The following is a 20102-nucleotide window of genomic DNA, read 5'->3' on the forward strand; positions in this document are numbered from 1 at the left end:
AGCTGCTTACAGCTCCAAGGGGTTATTCAGGCAGCTGGTCTACAGGTCAACATGGTCCTGCTTCTTTTCCTTCAAGAAATCCACTACACCATGGGCTGGGGGAGGTGGGCTACAGCTTCTATGCTGGCTCAGTGAGTATTCCATTGTGCTATGGGAATCTCCAGTTATCTGGTTAGACCAGAAGTATAACAACTTTGTTGACAGAGTAGGGTCCAAGTTCCCTTAATTTGGTTTCCCCACTTCAGGTTGGATTGAATCCTCAGGTTCTGAACAGGAGCAGTGTTGCTCTCTTGCAAATTTACTGCAAGTCTTGGAAAAAAATCAAAACCAAAAACAAACAAAAAACAACACAGAACTGTTTCTAACTCTCATAAGTATGGAGGAAAATGTGAAAATATGAAGTGCAATCTACAGGCTCCAAAACCAGAAAGCATATTAAGAATATATATATATTTTAATCTAATTATTTTTAAAATAATCTCATGTTTTTTGGGGACCTGAGTCATGATTTTTGAAAGCTACAGGTCTGCAATACTGCAAGAGCGTTCCTCTTCATTTTTTATGCACTGCATTTTGTTTGTCATTTTATAAAGAAACACACGGTATTTGAGTTAATCTGACTGAATTGGGTAAAGGAGGCTCAGGATTTTTAATTTCCTGCAGGCCCATGACATTTTTTGTGGCATGAAACAAAGATAGATCTCTCTAAATTTAACAACATGGTATCCAAATAATCTAGAAAATGCACATTTCAAAACCTTAGAGGAACCACAGTGACTTCATTTTGGTTGAGTGAGTTTGTTTAAAGACACAGCATAGTTTGCCCAATAGCATATCACGTTTTTAATTGAATCAGTTTCTTGGTATCTGAAATAAAACCATGATTTACAGCTTGTGATTACTGTTTGTAAAATATCCAGATCAAACTAATCTATTCAACATACCTCCAACTCCAGGAAAATAGTGTAACAACTTAATTCTAAATCCAGAAAGTAGTAACACTAGGACTTCTAGAAGCACAATGTAACACAACTTGAATATTTAACAAGTAACTTAAGAAGTTATTCTGGAAAAAATTGGAATGTATTAATAATTTCTTATATCATATGCTCCAGTGAGAAAGTATATTTAAACTATGTAAAAAAGGAATTAAATACTATCTTACCTCATAGTTTTTCAGATTATCACTTGCTACAGGAAGACCCATGTAACGCTCTGTATATACTGAATCTGTAATATTAGAAGTGTGAATACAATATAGTAGAAGCCTTCTACTTTCATAAGTGCTTTTGTCTACCTGAGAGTCCACATGTTGTGTTACTCACAGACATAAGGTATGCATTACCATTTTGGAAAGAGTCACCATTTTCCCTAATGAGCTTCACAGGGTATCCATAATCATTAGGAATATTTAATGCTGCTGTTGCCATGGACACCTGAATGCTGAATATTAATATATCACCTTGTGTCAATGTTACATTATTGTTACTCTTTCAGTCATCTTAAAGAAACTGCGGAGACTCTAGCATCTACTGACTGGTTTCTGAAAATCATCCAGATAAATGGCCTCAGGTATTCAGAATTTAATGATATTAAGAAAGGAAACTGCCAAAACTGGATTATTCCCTGATGACTGAATTGGACCTTATTTGTTTTATCTTTACATTTATATTCAGTATCTCAGGTCTTCTCAGAGATTTTTAAGCATGTTGTCTGATTTTTTTTAATTGTCAGATTTGCTGCCTTTTTCTATACTAAAATCCACAAACTGAGGTACAATAAGCACAATCTCTGTTTAACTATTGGTTACTACAAGTGTCATAGAGAACCACCTACATTTGATTTGCCTTTTTAATTCCACTGTGTCTTTTTCACTGATCTAGTAAATTACAGTCTGGAATTTTAGTGTTTCTCTGATTGTCACCGAAAATAAAATCTTTGCATAGGATTCCTGCTACATTGGATTATCTGCCCTAAAAGGTCATGACATTTTGAGTACAGCAACTACAGGTAACTAAAAGCTGTAAAATAAAATAAATAATAATAATAAATAAAACTTTCTGAACTAGAGGATGTATTTTTAAATGACCATTACATAACAAATGAGGGGAATAATCTGATGTGTGTCTCATTATGCTGCACATTCTAATGGCTACAATTACTCTGCAATTACTCACCACACAAGTTCATCATTTACATATAGTGGACTCCTGTATGGGCTTTTGCAAATCACTAACATTAAACATCTTTTCTGAAGGTACTGAAAGCCAACATTTTTCTAAACCAATGTCACCAAAAGGGGTATTTAATCCCAAAGAATTCAACAGCACAGAGCCTAATATTTCTTGCCTATTTGACCTTAGTTTATGCAACTTTCCGCTTATGTTGTTTGACAAACGTGCAATAGCTTTAAAAGTTTAGTGTCAAAGGTTCTCAGTAATGAAGCTTGCATACAGTAGTAACCACAAGCTGAACATTCTAATTATTAAAGTAAAGCATTTTAAGTGACTACTGTGCTGGTCTAGTCTTGTTTCATAAAAAATGAATAACCCACCCCCTCCTATCCCAAGTTAAACACAGAGAAAGATATTTAAATAGCTCCCTTGCATATTAGCTAGGAAACTTATAGGACCAGATCCAACTCAGTGGTAAGACTCCCCATTTAGCTCAAGGCTACAATCTTGACATTGCTCCTTCTAACAAACAAGCTCCTACAGGCAATTATAATCTTTTGTTTTACATTATACATATAAAAAATTTATAAATAAGTCTTTTGTAAGAATAAATAGAACCTTACAATAATCTGTTTTCAATCCTGCCACATTTGTCATGTGACAGCATTAAAGAACCAATCACGAACAAATCAATGTACTGAGTGAGACTAAGATGGGAGTGTTCCTTTTACTACCATAAAAAGAACAGGAGTACTTGTGGCACCACATGAAAGCTTATGCTCTAATAAATTTGTTAGTCTCTGAGGTGCCACAAGTACTCCTGTTCTTTTTGTGATACAGACTAACACGGCTGCTACTCTGAAACCTTTTACTACCATGTGAACACAGAAACTGTTTTTTGTTTGGACCTACAATGAGTTATATGTGTATAGAGATTTTATTTTCCAGACATCCAGTCTCTTGATGGAATTTCTTCAGAGAATTAACTAGAATTATAAAATCTGAATTTTAAACTTAAGGAAATAATTTTGATGCAATTCACATCTGTGGCTTAAAAATACTCAATGTCCCTTTAAGAGATAAATTTACAAACACAAATGTTATTATTCTTCCTATAGTGCAATCTTGTAACCAAAGTAGTAATTTAAAGAAACAAGTACCAATAATAATTAATTTTATAACACTCAGTAATGATCTCTCAACACTTTAGAACACATGGCAGTTTATGAATGCAAATGCAGACATTTACATTATAGTAATATTGCAAATATTACAGTAATTCTGTGCTTTATAAAGGTTAAACAGATTATCTTAAATTTAGGATCTGACTTTTTAAATGAAAAACAGAATTTGGAGAGACTGTGTAATACTGAACAACAGCTCACCAAAACAGACCAAATGGCATTTATGAGAGATCATCCAGTTAATATACAATCAAAGTATTATACAATCAAAGAATCAATTCTCCGCAGCCTCTATGCTGCAAATCATATGAGAATATTTGTAACTGAGAAGACATCACATACCATAATATTGCCAGCGTGACACAGGGGCTACAGCTATTCCACACTTGAACACTTTACTTCCAGATCCAAGCACCATGGAGGTCACGTACCCCCCATAAGACTGAGAAGAAAACAATACAGTTATTTTAAGGGGTCCATCTGCTCCACTACTTTTGACACCTGTTTTTTATATTAAGACCTCCATCACAATTTTGGTACTCCCTCTGGAGCAGGAAGATCAAGAATCAAGTTTATGACTTGGGGAGTGACAATCTCCATTTCAGTCTGCTCCAGGGCAAGGCAACAACGCATTACCCTTTACTACGGGCAGATGTGAAATTCACAAACTGCCCACTACACAGATGTTTAAGTACCTGATATGCAGAAGCAAGCAGGCAGCATAATATCGAAAAGGTGTTACTTGCTGCCATAAGCGATTGCACTCAACAGTTTAGAGGCCAGTTTTGAAAAGTTCCTCTTAACATTTAAAGAGAAGTAATTTTAGGAACTTATCCTTACCTTGCAATGTGATAACGATGGACTAACCCTCAAGCAGCTGCAGAGTCTAGTGACTTCAATGACATTCATAGGTGTAGGGATCAGCACTCATGGAAGCCATTGCAGGACTGGGCCCATCAGTCCCAGTATGGCGAAGCACTTATACGTGTTTAAGTTCAAGCACACAAGCAGCCCCACTGAAATCAATGGGGCTATCAATGCGTGGGATAGTGACTGACCAGTAACTGGAAGTTCTGCGAGAAGCGTGGTCCCTATCTGTATTCCACCATGTGCCCACAGCTGGAGAGTTGAAAGTAGTGTCCATTAGTCCATGCATGCACCCTGGTTCATCTCATACCTCTGTCCGAGGGGATAAAGAGCAGGGCAGATTGACCATCTCTCCAGTTCCTTCTCTACTGTAAATCAGAGAAGATCCAAAGCAGAGGGGAAGGAGGACAAGTAGTGGAATACAGACAGGGAACACAGTTACAGGTCAGTAACATCCCCTTCTTCTTCAAATGATGGTCCCTACTGTAGTCCACTGAGGGTGACGGAGAAGCAGTACCTAAGTAGGATGAGTGGAGGACCACCATCCCAAAGGAGGCATCAGCAGAGAAGTCCTGGAGATTACCTGGATAGAAATGGCATGCCCCCTGATTCTTTCTGCGATAGCGATGAAAAGTCTCAAGGATTTCCTGATTGATTTTGTTCTTTGCAGGTAAAAGGCCAAGGCCTGCCAAACACAGAAGGAGCGGAGTCTTCGTTCTCCTAAGGAATCATGTGGTTTTGGGAGGAACAAAGGTAAGTGAATTGATTGGTTAAGGTGAAATTCTGAAACTACAATGGGGGTGAATTTGGGGTGTATACGCAAAGTAACCTTATCCTTATGGAATATACTGTAAGGAGGATCTGCCATCATTGCTGCAAGCTTAACAACCCTTCTAGCTGAGGTGATGGCTTTGAGGAAAGGAGAGACATGGAGCAAGAAGCTAAAGGTTCAGAGGGGGGCCTTGTGATTACTGAGAACAAGGTTCAGGTCCCTCTGGGGAGGAGGCTTCTGAATAGGTAGGAAGATTCTGATTAGGTCTTTCCAGAATCTAGTGGTCAGGGGATGTCAGAAGATGAAGGGGCCTGAGAAGGTGGATGGTATGCACTGACTGTCCCCAAATGGACTCACAAGGAGCTGATGGACAGGCCTGATGTCTTCAGAGAGAGGATGTAGTCCAAGATGAGAAGACTATCTGCAGTTTCTAAAAGAATGCTCCTTTGATGTACTCAAAAAGAAAAGCGTCTCCATTTAGCTAGATAACATCTTCCAGCAGAGGATGTCTCGCATGGTCGTGGAGCATGAGCATTCTAAGGATGATGCTCATCTAAATACCAAGCCTAGAGGAGGAGCAGATGCAGACTGGGGTGCTTGATCTTGCCGTTCCCCTGAGTCAGGAGCTCAGTAAACACTGGGAGTATGATCAGTAGTCAGAATGACATGCATAGGAGTTGGGAAGCCAAAATTGTCTGCGTCAATAAGGGGTGATCCGGATGACTCATGCCCCGTCCAGCCGGATTTTGCATAGAACTCCTGTCAGGAGGGGTAGTGGAGGGAAGGTATAGCTGAACTGGTCTGTCCAAGGAAGAAGCAGAACATTGGCCTGGGAGTGGTGACCTAGGGCTCCTGTGTAGCAATAAGTGATGAATCTCCTGTTCCTTTGAGAGGTGAACAGAACCCTGCATAATATCAAATCATTGTGCTCCTACTCATGGTCGACTGTAAAATGTTTGCTGAGAGAGTCTACAAGCACATTCTGCTTCCCCACAGGTAAGCTGCTGATAGGGTGATTCAACTACTGACACAACAACTCCACATGCTGACTTCTTCTGCACACAGGGAGATGAATCTCACTCTTCCCTGCGTGTTGATGTAGAAGACAGTCGTAACCTTGTCTGGCATTATAAGGACATGGTGAGTGTGGATGAATGCAAGTAAGGACTTGCATAGCTTCTGGACTACTTGCAACTCCAGGACACTGAGGTGCATCTTGGAATCTTGAGATGTCTGGGTATCTTGTTCTGTGCAGCTGTTCAAGTGGGCTCCCCAACCGAATAGCGATGCATCTGTAATAATGATCCTATCAGAGAGGAAGGAAGGAAGAAAGAAGACGCCCACGCATACCCAATGAGGATTTGTCCACCATAACAGGGAAGACACTACCCTGGCAGGAAATGTTACCATAAGGTTTATGGGATAGCAGTTTGGAGAATACATCAACTGCAGCCACATTTGAAAGCAATGAAAGTGGAGTCTTGTGAATAGGGTGATGTAGGTCCATGAGGCCAAGAGAGACAGAAAGGTCTTCACCGATACTCTAGGGTTGCCTTCGATCTGCACTACAATATTGTTCACAGTCACTGTCCCTGGGCAAATATGCTTTTACGGTGATAGAATTCAAGGTGACCCCGAAGAAGTCCAGAGATTGCGTGGGGGTGGGACTAGATTTTTCAGGATTTACACTGACTCCCAGTGAGGAGAGGAGATGCAGCATTACAGAAGCTGACTCATATGTTTCCTGGAGGGACTTGGTGACAAGTAGCCAGGCGTCGAGATAGAGGAAGTGCTATGGGGTGGACTAGGCCCTGAGACCCCCGGCTGGAGGCCTTGTGGCCCTGCCACATCCCACCCCAGAACAGGGCAGTAGAGTGGCCAACCTGCCTAGAGTGGCTGTGTGAGGAGCAGCCAATCAGGGCCCAGCCGGTCATTACAAGAAGACCTGCAGGGCCAGAGCAAGTTCAGTTCTTTGCTAGAGTTGGAGGAGAGTGGACGGTGCTCCAGACTGGCTGCTGGGACTCCATGAGGACAAGGCCATGAGATAAGGGTGAAGAATGTGCAAGAGCCATAAGGAAGTGGCCCAGGGAATTATAGCAGTAACACAGTTTATTTAAAGGGACATTGTGAACGGCTGCTATCTATAGGGTCCCTGGGCTGGGACCCACAGTAGAGGGCGGACCTGGGTCCTTGCCCCCGCCAGCCACTGGGAAAGTAGCCTGGACTTTGAGGCACCCCAGAAGGGGAACTGAACTGTAGTGGCCCAGCTGAAGAGCTGGGGGGCCAGAAAGGCCCTGAGAGGACAAAGATACTGCCTCTAGGGAAGGAGCCATGGGGCAATGCTCTATTCCGGAGCAGGGACAAACAGAGAGACATTACAGAGGGCTCTGAGAGAGGCCCCTGTTGGACTTGTACCCCGAAAGGGGCTTGCGTTGCTTTTATCTCACAGACTGTGCATGACTTGGCCAGAGGGCTGAGTCACTGAAGACCCACCACAAACAGAGAGAGAGTGCAGGCACACGCACTCAACCAGGTAGCACTCGCAAGAGGTGAGTGCGACCTCGTTACAGGAAGATAATGAGATCACCATGTCTGACATGAGCTGCTACAATCAAGAATATCTTGGTAAGGACTCTGGGCGGTCACTATTCCAAAAGGGAGCATTCTGTACTGAAAATGGTCGGATTCCATCATGAATATAAGGAACCGTCTGTGAATGGGATGAATGTCTAAATGAAAAAACAGGCATCCTTCACGCTGAGAGCCATAAACCAAATGTCCTTTTCTAAAGATGAGATTATAGATGCCAAGGTGACCACGCGAAATATGATTTGCAAATGAAGTACTTGAGATGGCGGAAGTAGAGGAGTGATTGTCAACTGTCCTTCTTTTGCAGTACCAGGAGATAAGTTGAGTAAAACCTGTTCCCTTGGTATTGAGGATGGATGTGTTCTACTGCTCCTCACTGCAATAAGGGGTTGCTCAAGAATACCCTCATGAGTGGCCTCCAAGGATGTGTGGGGAGGAGAATTTTGGAGGAGGTAGGTATGCAAACTCTATCATATAGCCAGACTGGATTACGTTCAGCACCCACTTGACTGTGCAGGTCTTTTGCGCACCAGAGGGACCATCACTCAAAGAATTACAATTTAGGCATGTGCTTTAAAAATTTGCTGAGGCAAGGCCTTAGTGAAGAGCTGCCAATTTGATAGTTCTGTAAATTGAGGTATCCCTTTCGTCCATAGGACATGTTCAGAAGCAGCATCAGTGCAGACTTCGTCACATTATGTAGCTAGTGTGTAGAGTAAAAGACAACAGCTAAGTCTTTATAATTACCTAATAACGATTCATCAGCCAAAGTAATCTGAATACTCACCCAGCCCCAAATAGCTATTCTGTTCTTATCGACAAAGCTCATTTCAGAAAATTTTCTAAATGCAAACAAAAATCAAACACTCACTAGATTGCAGAGATTTTAGAGTAGTAGTAATCACATGGAATTCCCTGTTTTCTGATATGCTGACATTTTAACTCACACAGCTAGGGCTGGACCATTTGGGCCAGTGATTGCTTGAGACAAAATGTAATGTTTCACCTTTTTCTGAACTTCATAAAATCTGGGGATTTTGAAGGTTTTTGTGTGTGTAACTGACAGAAAACAAAACCTGGCAGCTTTGTAAAAAAAAAATGCTCAGCTCAGATTTAGCCTAGATGATTTTTTGGTATGATATTGGCAGCCCCAGAGATATGAAATGGTAAGAGCCAGGGATTACATCAGGTCCTTACAGGAGAGATGAAGGCTGAAAAACAATCCCTGAAACTCAAGTCAGGTAAATTCCTTTTCAACACTGAAGTTCACCTCTCAGTGATACTGGTGCAATCAAACTGACTTCATTTACTTCAACTAGGTCCACCAGTATAAACTGAATGGTGAATAGGACTACAGGTGAAAATGCTGATTAGCTCAGCAGATACAAACAGAAGTCAGTCTTGATGAACTGAACACAATAATTTGTTTTAAAATATAGTCTGCTTTTTGTGCTCCCTATCAAAAAGTCCTTGGTCATCAGTCAACAGTTAAATATTAGTAAGGTAATGACTAGGAGATGGTATATAATAAACATACACATTTTGAAAATTGCACCGTAAGTGACTACTAGCACAGAGTCACAAAAGGAAGTTTGTGGACAAGTCCAAAGTAGATCATGGGTCTCTTGACTCCAAGTCATATGCTACAGTGACAAGATTATCCTCTCTCTCTTTTATAATATTACCACTATAATAAAGTTTTTGCTGATGAAGCAGAGCCTCCCCTCACTGTATGTCATGATGTTCCTTGTTTTGTTTATATACTAATTAAACATGTACTACTTAAACATGACTACAGCTCAGCATATAGAATTAAATAGTATTTAGCCAGTTTTTAGGTACAAATTTCAGTGTAACTATTTGACAAATCTATTTCTGCCCCCCTCCCCCCCGATTTTTATGAGTTGTTTATTGAATAGAAAGAAGAGTGCCTTGGTTTATCACTCTTAAAACTTCAACAGTTGAGACATCAAGCGTTATAATAGTTAATGAAACAGTTCGGTGTGCTTACCTAGCTGCTGAGATTTGATCCTCTACTTCATATGTTCCCAATCTTCGATTTATTGCATGCATAATTTCATCTCCTTGGTAGCCACTTCCTCTGCCATCAAAGCTAGCCACAATGATCTGTTCTGTGCTTGCAAGGTATGTAGCCCAATTGATACGAAAAGCATAATCTACTTTCTGACTGCAGGGCCCTGCATAGCTGTGAAAGAATCCCAAAGGAGTAAAACATCTGCTGTTCATTTATTCTCTCATAAAGAATATGTGATACAGTTATTGCTGAAAATCAAACAGGCAAACTTAAAACTAAACTGAGCATCAGAAATGTGTGAAACCCATCCACTGCTTACCCCAAACTCCTGCTTTTACTGGGTAAGAGCAGCAATCTTAGTGGAATTATTCACATGAGTAAGCACTGCAGGACCTGGCCCTTCTTTCGGAGGAATTCAATTGCTTTGCACTATAGTAACAACCATGAGATGATTTCAATAGGGGATCAAGAATCCTAAGCAAAGTCCCTCTCTCTTTGTTTTGTCTCTTTGTTTCAAATTGATGCTATTGTTTAACCGAATGAATCTATTTCTGGTGCTCTGTTTAATTATTATTCATTATTTGTCTCATTAAAATGTTAAATCAACAGTAAACAGCCTTCACTCGTGAAAATACAAAACAAAAACCCCATGTTATTTCATCACACTTTCAGTGACTCATCAGTGCAATTTAAAAACAAAAAAACCACCCTACAGACTAATCAAACTATTTCTCATGGAGGCTTGGAAGGAAGAAATGAGAAGTGATTGTTATTGTACTTTGGTTTTTATCTGCTTTGGAGGCACTCAGATATTATGGACATGGGGCTGCATAAGTACTCAAACAGATACGGTTAGATTAGCTAGATCAGCAAGTATCATCTTTACTAATCTAGCATTCTGTTTCTGAAGAATTCATTGTGTGCTGTCTTGCTTATTCTTAATGGGAGACCTTACATGAGCAGGACCTGCAAGACTGGGCCCCAAAATAACCAACTCTATTTCCCTTTTGGGGAAAAAGGAGGAGCCTTTTTCAAAGGGAAAATAGGCATTAACAGAAAAAAATCTGAACAATAAAAGGACTCGTTATCTACCTCCTATGTCTACGCACTTCACTTTCAAAACTGATCCATACGTATGTCAGAACATCAAGAGGCCCTTTTAACAAGTGAAGGGGGTTTACTGTTCATTACAACTATAAGTAGGCAAATAATGAATAATTCTAGCCAATGCTATTAAATAAAGAAAAAGAGGTAACTGATTTCTGTGTTGAGAGGAAACCAACGTAACTCCTGAATTATGCTATTCTCCTTGTGGAGCCAGTTTTCAGTAAATATGGAAATTAGTTAGCCATTTCTATGCATAGCCAATTTTAGTCATTCTCATTAAAGAAAAAATAATTAATGAAATACATTAGTATGAGCAGAAGAGAGTGAGGAAGAAAAGGAACAAAGAAAATATATTCAAGGTCCAGTGAATGTGTCTTCTTTTTTGTGCTTATGAATTCCTTGGCCTGATTTCTCTGTTAATATGGAGATTATCACATACCTGTACAATACAGTACAGTTCTCTTACATAAACCTAACCTACCTGAAGAGCAAATTTCTTTTCTGGGTTTTGGAACCAGGAAAAGTTAGACAAATTTGTCACTTAGCCACGGTTTTCTAGTCAGTTGCCTCTAATATGCATTATTGGTCCAGTTGAAAGCCAGCTGAAGTCAATGGGAGTCTATCCATTGACTTCAATGGGTTTTGGGTCAGGCTGCAAAAGCTGACTATGGTCAGCTGTTTTCAGAACAATCTGGAAACAGGGCCTGGTCCTCAAAGATAAAGAGGAACTCTTGTGTGCCCTGAACTCCTATTGACTTCAGCGGGAGCTGACGATGCTCAGCACCTCATGGAAAGGGCACAGAATCTTAGAGGATTATGCCTGAAGAGTATCCAGGGCCATAAGCAACAGATACCCTTGTTAAACCTTGCAGCATCTGACAGAACACATGCTTAGGAGGTCCACTGTAGAACAAACCACCTGACAATCTATAGAAAACTGGTATTCACAATGGCTTCTCTGTCTCTTAAACCCACTTTTAAAGGTAATTAGAGGCCAATTGTGTGTTTTCTGAAGTTATTAGAAGTCTTTGAAGGAAATGAAAGTGATTACATTGCTAATATACTTGAAGACTTACACATCAAGGAGCAGAGGGTACTTCTTCGATGAATCAAAATGGGGAGGTAAGATCATCTGATACCACAATGCTAAAAGTAAAAAAATAAGTTTGATTTGTATTAGTCGTGCTATGGAATAGCTAACATACAGCCGCACTGTTCACATAATCAGTAAAGTACGTTTGAGTCATCCATTAATTTTTTAAAAATTGTACAAAAAACTTTATTTTATTCAAAAATGCCCTAAAACAAATTAGTCTAGATTTAGATTTACTAGGTTAATTAGAAATCTTGACTCATAATGTCTTCGTGGTTTAAAAGTAAGTCACTGGAAATTCTGAAGCTGGTAGTTACAATTTTTTTAAAAAAATTATCGGTATGTTTTCTGTAGTTAAGAGTCTACATTTAATGTGGAAATCTTCACAAAGTGGTGTGCTGCCAGTCTGATATCTGCTCAGAAAATGCTTTTCTAGTCAACTTTCTAGCTCCCATGTCCCAAATGAGAGAGAAAATTGAGTGGAAATTATGAACTTCCCAGGTAAGTGTGAAACAACGAACTCCGTTCAATGGTCTATGAACAAAATCTAAGAAATGTGTTTTATTATATTTACATCATGGGGAATAGCAATACAATTCCATGCTTTTCCTCTCGGAACTGTGATGGAAGAGCTGGGCTGATATGAGTTAACCAAACATATTAAGTGCAGACTGTGAAGGATATAGGGAGTTCTGCAGACTTAGTGGTTTGCTTGTTCACTGAAGGATTTTACTGGAATGGATGTTGCACACAGAGTGTAATGAGTGTTATAGGAATGTGTTGTGTTCTAATGGTCAGAGTCCAAGCGTTTCAGGAGTTTGTAGAATTCAGACTACACATGATGTTAAAATACAAAGGTGCTAAGTGAGACATTCAAAAATTACGACTCTGGGTCATATGCTGTTGAAAGTGTTTTTCCTCTGTGCTCTGTAGATATAGGTATACGCATCTTCATTGAGATGTACAAGACACATGGATTGAAGAGGATATTTGGATCTGAAGTTTAAATTAGTGGGATTTTTTTTTTCTGTTCAGTACTAAACAAAGAAAGAAGAGGAAATTCCCCTTACCCAACAGCTTCTACCCAGAAGAGATGAAGTAGTAAGAGGAAGAAGGAATAAAAAGATGAACACACAACTGATAGCATGAAGATCATCTTTAAACCTCCATCTTCCCTGGTAGTTTCCATCTTTAACCCTACTAAAAGTGTCACTAGAAATAAAAGACAGAAACACAAAGATAAAGGAGAGCTATAATATTAATGAGATAACAGTGGGAGGAGGGAGGTATCAAAAAAGTGCAACAAAGTTTGTAAAACTTGATTCCTGTAAGAATGATCATTTTGTTGAAGAGAGTGAATGTGTGTCACAAAAAACAGGCTGACACTAGAGGTTGGAATCAAGAATAGTCCGGGAAGGCACTGTGCATACTTCTCATAGCCTATCAATGCTCCTCAACCAAGTATCAATTCAAGGCAAGACTCCAAGGAAACTTAAGAGGCCATGAGCCAAAAAAACTGGTTTGGGTTCCTTGACACCATGCAAATCCAAACCAGCAAGATTCATAAAGCATTAGTGGCGAATTCACCTAGTGGGCAATTTAGCCCCATATCTAACATCTATAATAACCACTTAAAACAAATTCTTTAAGCACTAACACATTGTTATATTGTTATTCAGAAAACCCGGAGTCAGTAGAATATTCAAGCATACATATACTTTTAAGCATGTGAGTCATTCCACTGACTTCAATTGGACTAATCACATATTGAAGTTACACACATGCTTACGTGCTTTGCTGAATTGGGGGCCTTAATAACCCAAAAAAGTTTTCTAGAAATTTAGATCCTGCATCTATTTTTGAATAATCATAGTACCACTCCAGCATGATCTCTGTCTTCAAACACAAGCCACCCACATTAAATGTGCCTTTAAATTAACATAAATGAGTAATCTCTTTAAAACAATTAAAATTCTACTATGAGCTTTCTGGCGTAGCAGCACTTTTATCCTTTAATTTTGACTCTTCACCACACCACATATATTAGCAACTAAAGAGCAGTCATCCACAACATCATCAAGAAGAAAGCACAATGATACACACTCTACAAAAGAAATTTGTCAAGGGTAGCAGCTGGTTTTATTCTGTGTAATTTCAACGGTGCTGTCATTTCACTATTTACACACACACACACTCTCTCTCTTTCTCTCTCTCTAAACTAAAAGTTTTAAGAACCAAAATAAATACAGCTTTAGTCTTCAATTAGAATATATTTAAGAAAGTTTCTAGCCCGGGATTTTTAAAATGTACTGCATCTTTCCTAAAAATGGTAAAGAATTAAGACATATTTTTAACTTACTGTATCCATTCAGACTAATGTTGTCAACTCTTTTGGAAGGCATTTGAATATCCTTCAACGTACTGTCCAAATCTGTGTTGTTTTCCAAAATTCTGATGACTAAATAACAAGGTGGATAAAAATGTATTTAATTTAAATTTAAAAAATCATTCATTTTTCCTTTTTAAAAATAAAACTGTTTAAAATTCAATTTGAAATTGACAAGTTACATTAGGACCGAAATTTACTATAATCTATTCAAATCATTTAAATAAATAAAAATATGCTGTATCATTGAGCCCTCTTCAAATTCTAACGAGTTACAGGTTGCTATTTTTAAAAAAAATTATATACACAATCGGGGGAAGACGCTTCAACTTTTGAGGTCAACTCAATTTCCTGTAAATTAAATATTCATATTATTTTCAGTCTTTTTAATAGAGCAAATGCTGGCATTTATATTTTTCTACATTTAAGCACTTTCAGTTTCTGTTGTTCAGAAGAACTTTTGCATACTGGGATTTTCAAAAGCACCTGTACAGATTCACACCCAGCTTCCATTGATTTCAATGGGAGTTGTGTGTTGTGCTTAAGTGCTTTTGAAAATCCCACTAGGGGTTAGATTCATAAAGGAGATTTAGGCTGAACATCGCAGTGCCTAACATGTAGGCGCCCTGCCACCAGGTGGAATTCACAGCTCTGAGTTAGGTGGCCAAGCTCACTGTACAATGCATGGGGAGAGTTAGGTGCCTAAGAATGAGATTCACAGAAGCCAGCAAGCTGAGTGGAGAACTGCCCGAGCTAACCAATAGGAAATGCCAAAGAGAGGAGTGAGGCCCAATCCCTGCCCTCAAAGGGAACTAGATGGCTAAATCTCAGCCAGATGGATGTCCTTCTCTTTGTTTGGGATTCAAAGCTGAGAGCCCTCTCATGGAGTTAGGTGTCTAAGTCAGGCCTGGGGTTTGAGCACTTCTGGGGCCCTAAAGAAGCTGGCACCTGTGCCTTCAACAGGAGAGTTTGAGATCTGCCCCAGAATACTGCATAAGCCAGTAGTTATGGCATAGCTGCATCAGGCAGAATGGAGATTCAAACTCAGGTCTCCCATATCCTGAGTGAGTGCTCTGACCATTGGGCTAGTGTTTAGTGTCTGGCTGTATTATGTGCATGGCCCAATTCGGTAGATATGCTTTAAGGTGGGTTCTGAGCACATCCATCAGATCCGCACCTTCAGGTGAGATAGGTGGGGGAGTGCCTAGCTTGTGACTTCAACCAAGGCTTAGGTGTGAGTTAGGCACCAAACTGTTCAGTGGTTTCAGGTCTGATGCAGCTATGGACATGCCCAGTGGCAGAAATTTAGGTGCATAGGGGACTTAACCAGTGGAAATGTAGGTGCCTCCACAGTTAGGTGGCAATTAAGCAGCGGCTTTGTGGATCTAAATTTTGGATTTAGATGTCTAAAGTGACACGCACCTAAGTCCTGCTTGTGAATCTAGCCCTATACATTCATCTGCATCTTTAGGTGCCTAATTTGAAAATCTGGCCCCTTGTGCTTCAAGGTTTTATAGCATTAGTAGATCTCATCTTCTCTCACCTGCTTTTTATTAATGGACTGGAAAAGGAAAACAAACTTTCCTGCTTTTTTTCCCCAACACCCGATCAGTTTCTCAACTTTGAATGAACTAGTCCAAATGAAGATTATATTGTCTGTGCACCTGCTAGTTAAACTGACACCAAAAGTAATTAAAGCATACTGGGATTTTCAAAAGCACCTGAACAGATTCACACCCAGCCCCCTTAGGTACCTATCTGCACCTTCAGGCACCCAACTACTTTTGAAAATCTGGCTTATGGTGACCAGAAACAGCCCATAAATTCCCTAACTGCAGTTAATATGTCCTTTGTTTAATAAATCAGTTTGAAATGCAAAACATGGTATAAACCTGCTTTTGTTCCTTATGTATCCAACACATGTAAGGTAACTTTATTTGTAGAAAAACAATTTATTAGGGTTGGTTTTGTACACCTTTAACTGAATTCCAGTTTCCATCCAAATGCACCTTGGCAGAAATCATGAGTAAAATTTTACCTAGTGAACAAGAAATGCATCATTCACTATTTTCTAACATAATAAAAATGTGAAAATTAAGAATATGAACAAAATGTTGAGCTATATAATTACTTATATATAGTATATCCTCCTTGTTAGCAAAAAGTAGTATCAAATTTATTGTGATGGCTACAGTTTGTTGCAAATCAATATCATTTAATGGTTATACCAACCAATGAGAATGAACCTTGCTTTAGGAAAATAACTAAAAAGTAAAAAGCAAGAGTAAAATTTATTATTTAAATCAAGTTTTCTTGCTCGCTGATTTAAATCAATGCTGAAAATCAATACACCTTGTTAAAACAACAACAGAAATAAATGGCAAGTCTGATTACTGAATTCCAGTGCATTTTATCTCATTCTACTGGGAAAAACTTAGAGTTAGCCAGGACACAATTGACTGTCAAAATTAGGTTTCAGAGTAGCAGCCATGTTAGTCTGTATCCGCAAAAAGAAAAGGAGTACTTGTGTCACCTAGTCTCTAAGGTGCCACAAGTACTCCTTTTCTTTTTGTCAAAAATTAAAATACCCTAAGACTAAGGATACCCCATATCTACTACACACGCAGACACACACTGCAATTGAAAATAGAGAAGATCAAATACCATGATCGTCACTACTTCTGGACAGCATAGAAGTGGGCAGGCCGGGACCTGTTGACACAAGAAAAGAACATCTGTGTTTTAGTTGAATGCCTTTTTAAACGTGATCCTGTAACACTAACTAGGAGAGTGATTCCCAAAATGTTCAGCTTGGGAAAGTATCTGAATCTTTTAAGGACCATCACTGAGACCCCAAAAGTCTCCCCAAAGGCCCTCCACCTACTTTCCACAGAAGCCCCAGGTTCCCCCCTCCCTCCCATGTTTGAGAGAGACCCAAAGTGCGAAAGCATTGGCTTAAGATTTCAGCATCTTAAAACAATGTGCAGTTCAGAACTCAGGGGTGATTCAAATGCTTTTTTCCCTGAACTAGCTAATTTGTCCCTATCACTTTCCAGTATGTGTGCCAGTAGGTCAGTGACTCAGGAGGAGAGCTCAGATATTTCTTGGACCCTAAATATTGGACACTAAATATTTCTTGGACTTTTTTTTTTAAACAGGCTCACTATCTCTCCCCTTATATTAATCGCACTCACTGAGGATTTCTCTTCCCTAAAAAGTAAATCGCTGGCCTTGCTCCCAAAGGAACATCCAAGTCCTTCCACAATATACAGCTCTCTACAGCAGCATCTTCCCTTACAAGTCTCCCTATGGAATTCTGCCACTGATTCTCCTTGAACCACCAGTCATCAAAGAAGGCAAGAATCTATTTTCCACACTCCACTTCTGAAGTGAGAGTGTCACTTCTATGATACGTTAGGGCATTAAAGTGTTCAGAATTGAAGAGAGGGGGCTGTAGTAGCTCATTCTTCGAGATAAGCCGTCAGCACTGGCACATGCCACTGACCCTAATCTGCTGTCCTTCTGAACATGCTGCAAGATTCATCTGTTTGCACAGGCGCCTTCAGAGATAGGTCTTGCTGGGGGTTAGATCTGCATGGGAGAGGGGAATTGTATGTTTTCTTGGGGGGTTGAGTTCTGCTGACTGTTGGGGTAAGCTATCATTCCATTTTATTTTTATTCTTATAATTTGAGTGACAGGTGCTTCGAGCCTAGGACAGGCAGTTGTTAATTACTGCATAAATCCAAAGAAACAACAATGAACACACAGCATTGTTCTTTAGCATGTACCACAGACATCGTTGGTTGAACCCCTCCTAATTAAATACTGAGTCACATCCGCATCTACTAGTTTGGGTTATACTCACCATAACAATTCAGCAGATAATATTGTGCATCACTGCTGAAGGATGCAGAATAATACTGACATCTGTCTTCGTCCAGATCACAGCTCACGCACTTAGGTGTGGTTGGACCATTTCCAGCTGACACTCTGCAAAGTGATGGAAAGTTTCATGTAAAAGGTAAATGACATTTCTGAAAATGTCCATTCAGTCACCACAGTTGTCAGGTGACTAAACAATGCCAGATGGAATTTGTCTATTTTGCATCAGAGATATATCTCTGTACAAACCATGCATAAGCATGTATGTAGAACAGAGCTCCCTAGTAACAATGCATTTCGCATTATGATGTGCTTTTCTTACAAACATGCCATTATATAGGGTATTAAGGTCCAGTCCTGTTCCCATTAAAGTCAACAGCAAAACTCCAGTTGATTGTAATGGCAGCAAAACCAGAAACTAGCAGTCCAGAATTGAGGCAATACTGCAATTTACATCATAATCAAAACTCTAAAATACTAATATTATAATGAGCATTTTTCATCTTCTAAAACAATTGTTTTATTCTCTGTAACACAACAGCTTGTTTTCCTAAAATATTTTAATTAAATATCCCACACAGAACTGTACATTTTATTCAGGATCAATGGATATTGAATATCTTAATCACTAAACTTGTCTATAACTCTCATTACATTCTTTTCATTTCTAAATTTGGAAATATAATAAGCATCATACTTATAAAGGTTTCTTCCTCCTGGCATTCCACCAAATTCATTACTGAGGTAGTATCTATAAAACAACAGTTGAAGTAAGTTATTTATGGTGTATTTACACAAGACATAAAATGATCATTTAGATATTGCTTAATTACATTTTTATGCATCAAATTTTTATTTAGAGAGAGAAGTTAATGTAACTCTGCCTAATGTAGGTAAGTATATGAAATATCCTGTGCTGCTCATATGTATATCTATCCAAACAAACTGTCACTGTATTATTTTTACATATTCAAAGTTGCCAAACTCAAGTAACTTGCTTCACATATTGTGGTATTTCTGCCTGCCATAGCATTCGCAGAGATTAATGCAAATTCAGGGGAAGCAGAGAGAGAAGGCAGACCCTCAACTAGAGAGAACACCTTGTGTTTGGACACAGTAGTTGCAAGGAGTGCTATACACCCTGAATGACAGCACCATATCTTTAGGCGGGTGGGAATTTGTCTGTCTGGCCACAAAGGGAACAGTGCTTTATGGCTGTGGCAGGGGAATGAGGCCAACTGCTGAAAAAAGGGGACAAGGGGCCTGTGTGGTGACAGTGTATCATCCACTGGGAACCGGATAGACAAAAGGATCGAAAAGGGACAGCCCTATGCGTGAAGCCCCCTTTTACATGGAGTAGCCTGAGGCAGCACCCACCCTCCCTCCCCTTTAGATGGTGAAATACCAGGTTTGGGTAAGACCCTTTATTAGAGGGGCTGGGTGTGACAGTGCACCCGTTAAGGCTTTATGGAAATATGCTTATGAATGTGTGTGTGTGTATATATATATATATGACATAACTGAAATATGTTTTACGCTACATATGCCATGTAACATATCTGTAAAATGACAGGTTTCAGAGTAGCAGCCATGTTAGTCTGTATCCGCAAAAAGAAAAGGAGTATTTGTGGCACCTTAGAGACTAAAATTTATTTGAGCATAAGCTTTTGTGAGCTACAGCTCACTTCATCGGATGCATTCAGTGGAAAATACAGTGGGGAGATTTATATACACAGAGAACATGAAACAATGGGTGTTACCATACACACTGTAACGAGAGTGATCAGGTAAGGTGAGCTCCTCAGACAGAGACAAACACCTACAAGATCTCTATCAAGCATTCTTACAACTACAATACCCACCTGCTGAAGTGAAGAAACAGATTGACAGAGCCAGAAGAGTACCCAGAAGTTACCTACTACAGGACAGGCCCAACAAAGAAAATAACATAACGCCACTAGCCATCACCTTCAGCCCCCAACTAAAACCTCTCCAACGCATCATCAAGGATC

At 39.5% G+C, this 20102-nt stretch overlaps 1 protein-coding gene across 1 annotated transcript in view; it reads right to left on the reverse strand.

Moving 5' to 3' along the window:
- The window catches only part of DPP4 (dipeptidyl peptidase 4), a 76445-nt gene that overhangs the window by 13048 nt on the left and 43295 nt on the right, over positions 1-20102 (reverse strand). Inside the window, exons 15-23 of the mRNA XM_027819101.3 lie at positions 18788-18841; positions 18074-18198; positions 16872-16919; positions 14181-14279; positions 11805-11874; positions 9598-9792; positions 8374-8428; positions 3701-3800; positions 1166-1230 (exon numbers count right to left, since the gene is read on the reverse strand). Coding sequence (XP_027674902.1) covers positions 1166-1230; positions 3701-3800; positions 8374-8428; positions 9598-9792; positions 11805-11874; positions 14181-14279; positions 16872-16919; positions 18074-18198; positions 18788-18841 — 811 coding nt within the window. The remainder of the gene's footprint in view (positions 1-1165; positions 1231-3700; positions 3801-8373; positions 8429-9597; positions 9793-11804; positions 11875-14180; positions 14280-16871; positions 16920-18073; positions 18199-18787; positions 18842-20102) is intronic.

The sequence above is a fragment of the Chelonia mydas genome, chromosome 11, assembly GCF_015237465.2.
Source record: "Chelonia mydas isolate rCheMyd1 chromosome 11, rCheMyd1.pri.v2, whole genome shotgun sequence".
Taxonomy (NCBI): Eukaryota; Metazoa; Chordata; order Testudines; family Cheloniidae; genus Chelonia; species Chelonia mydas.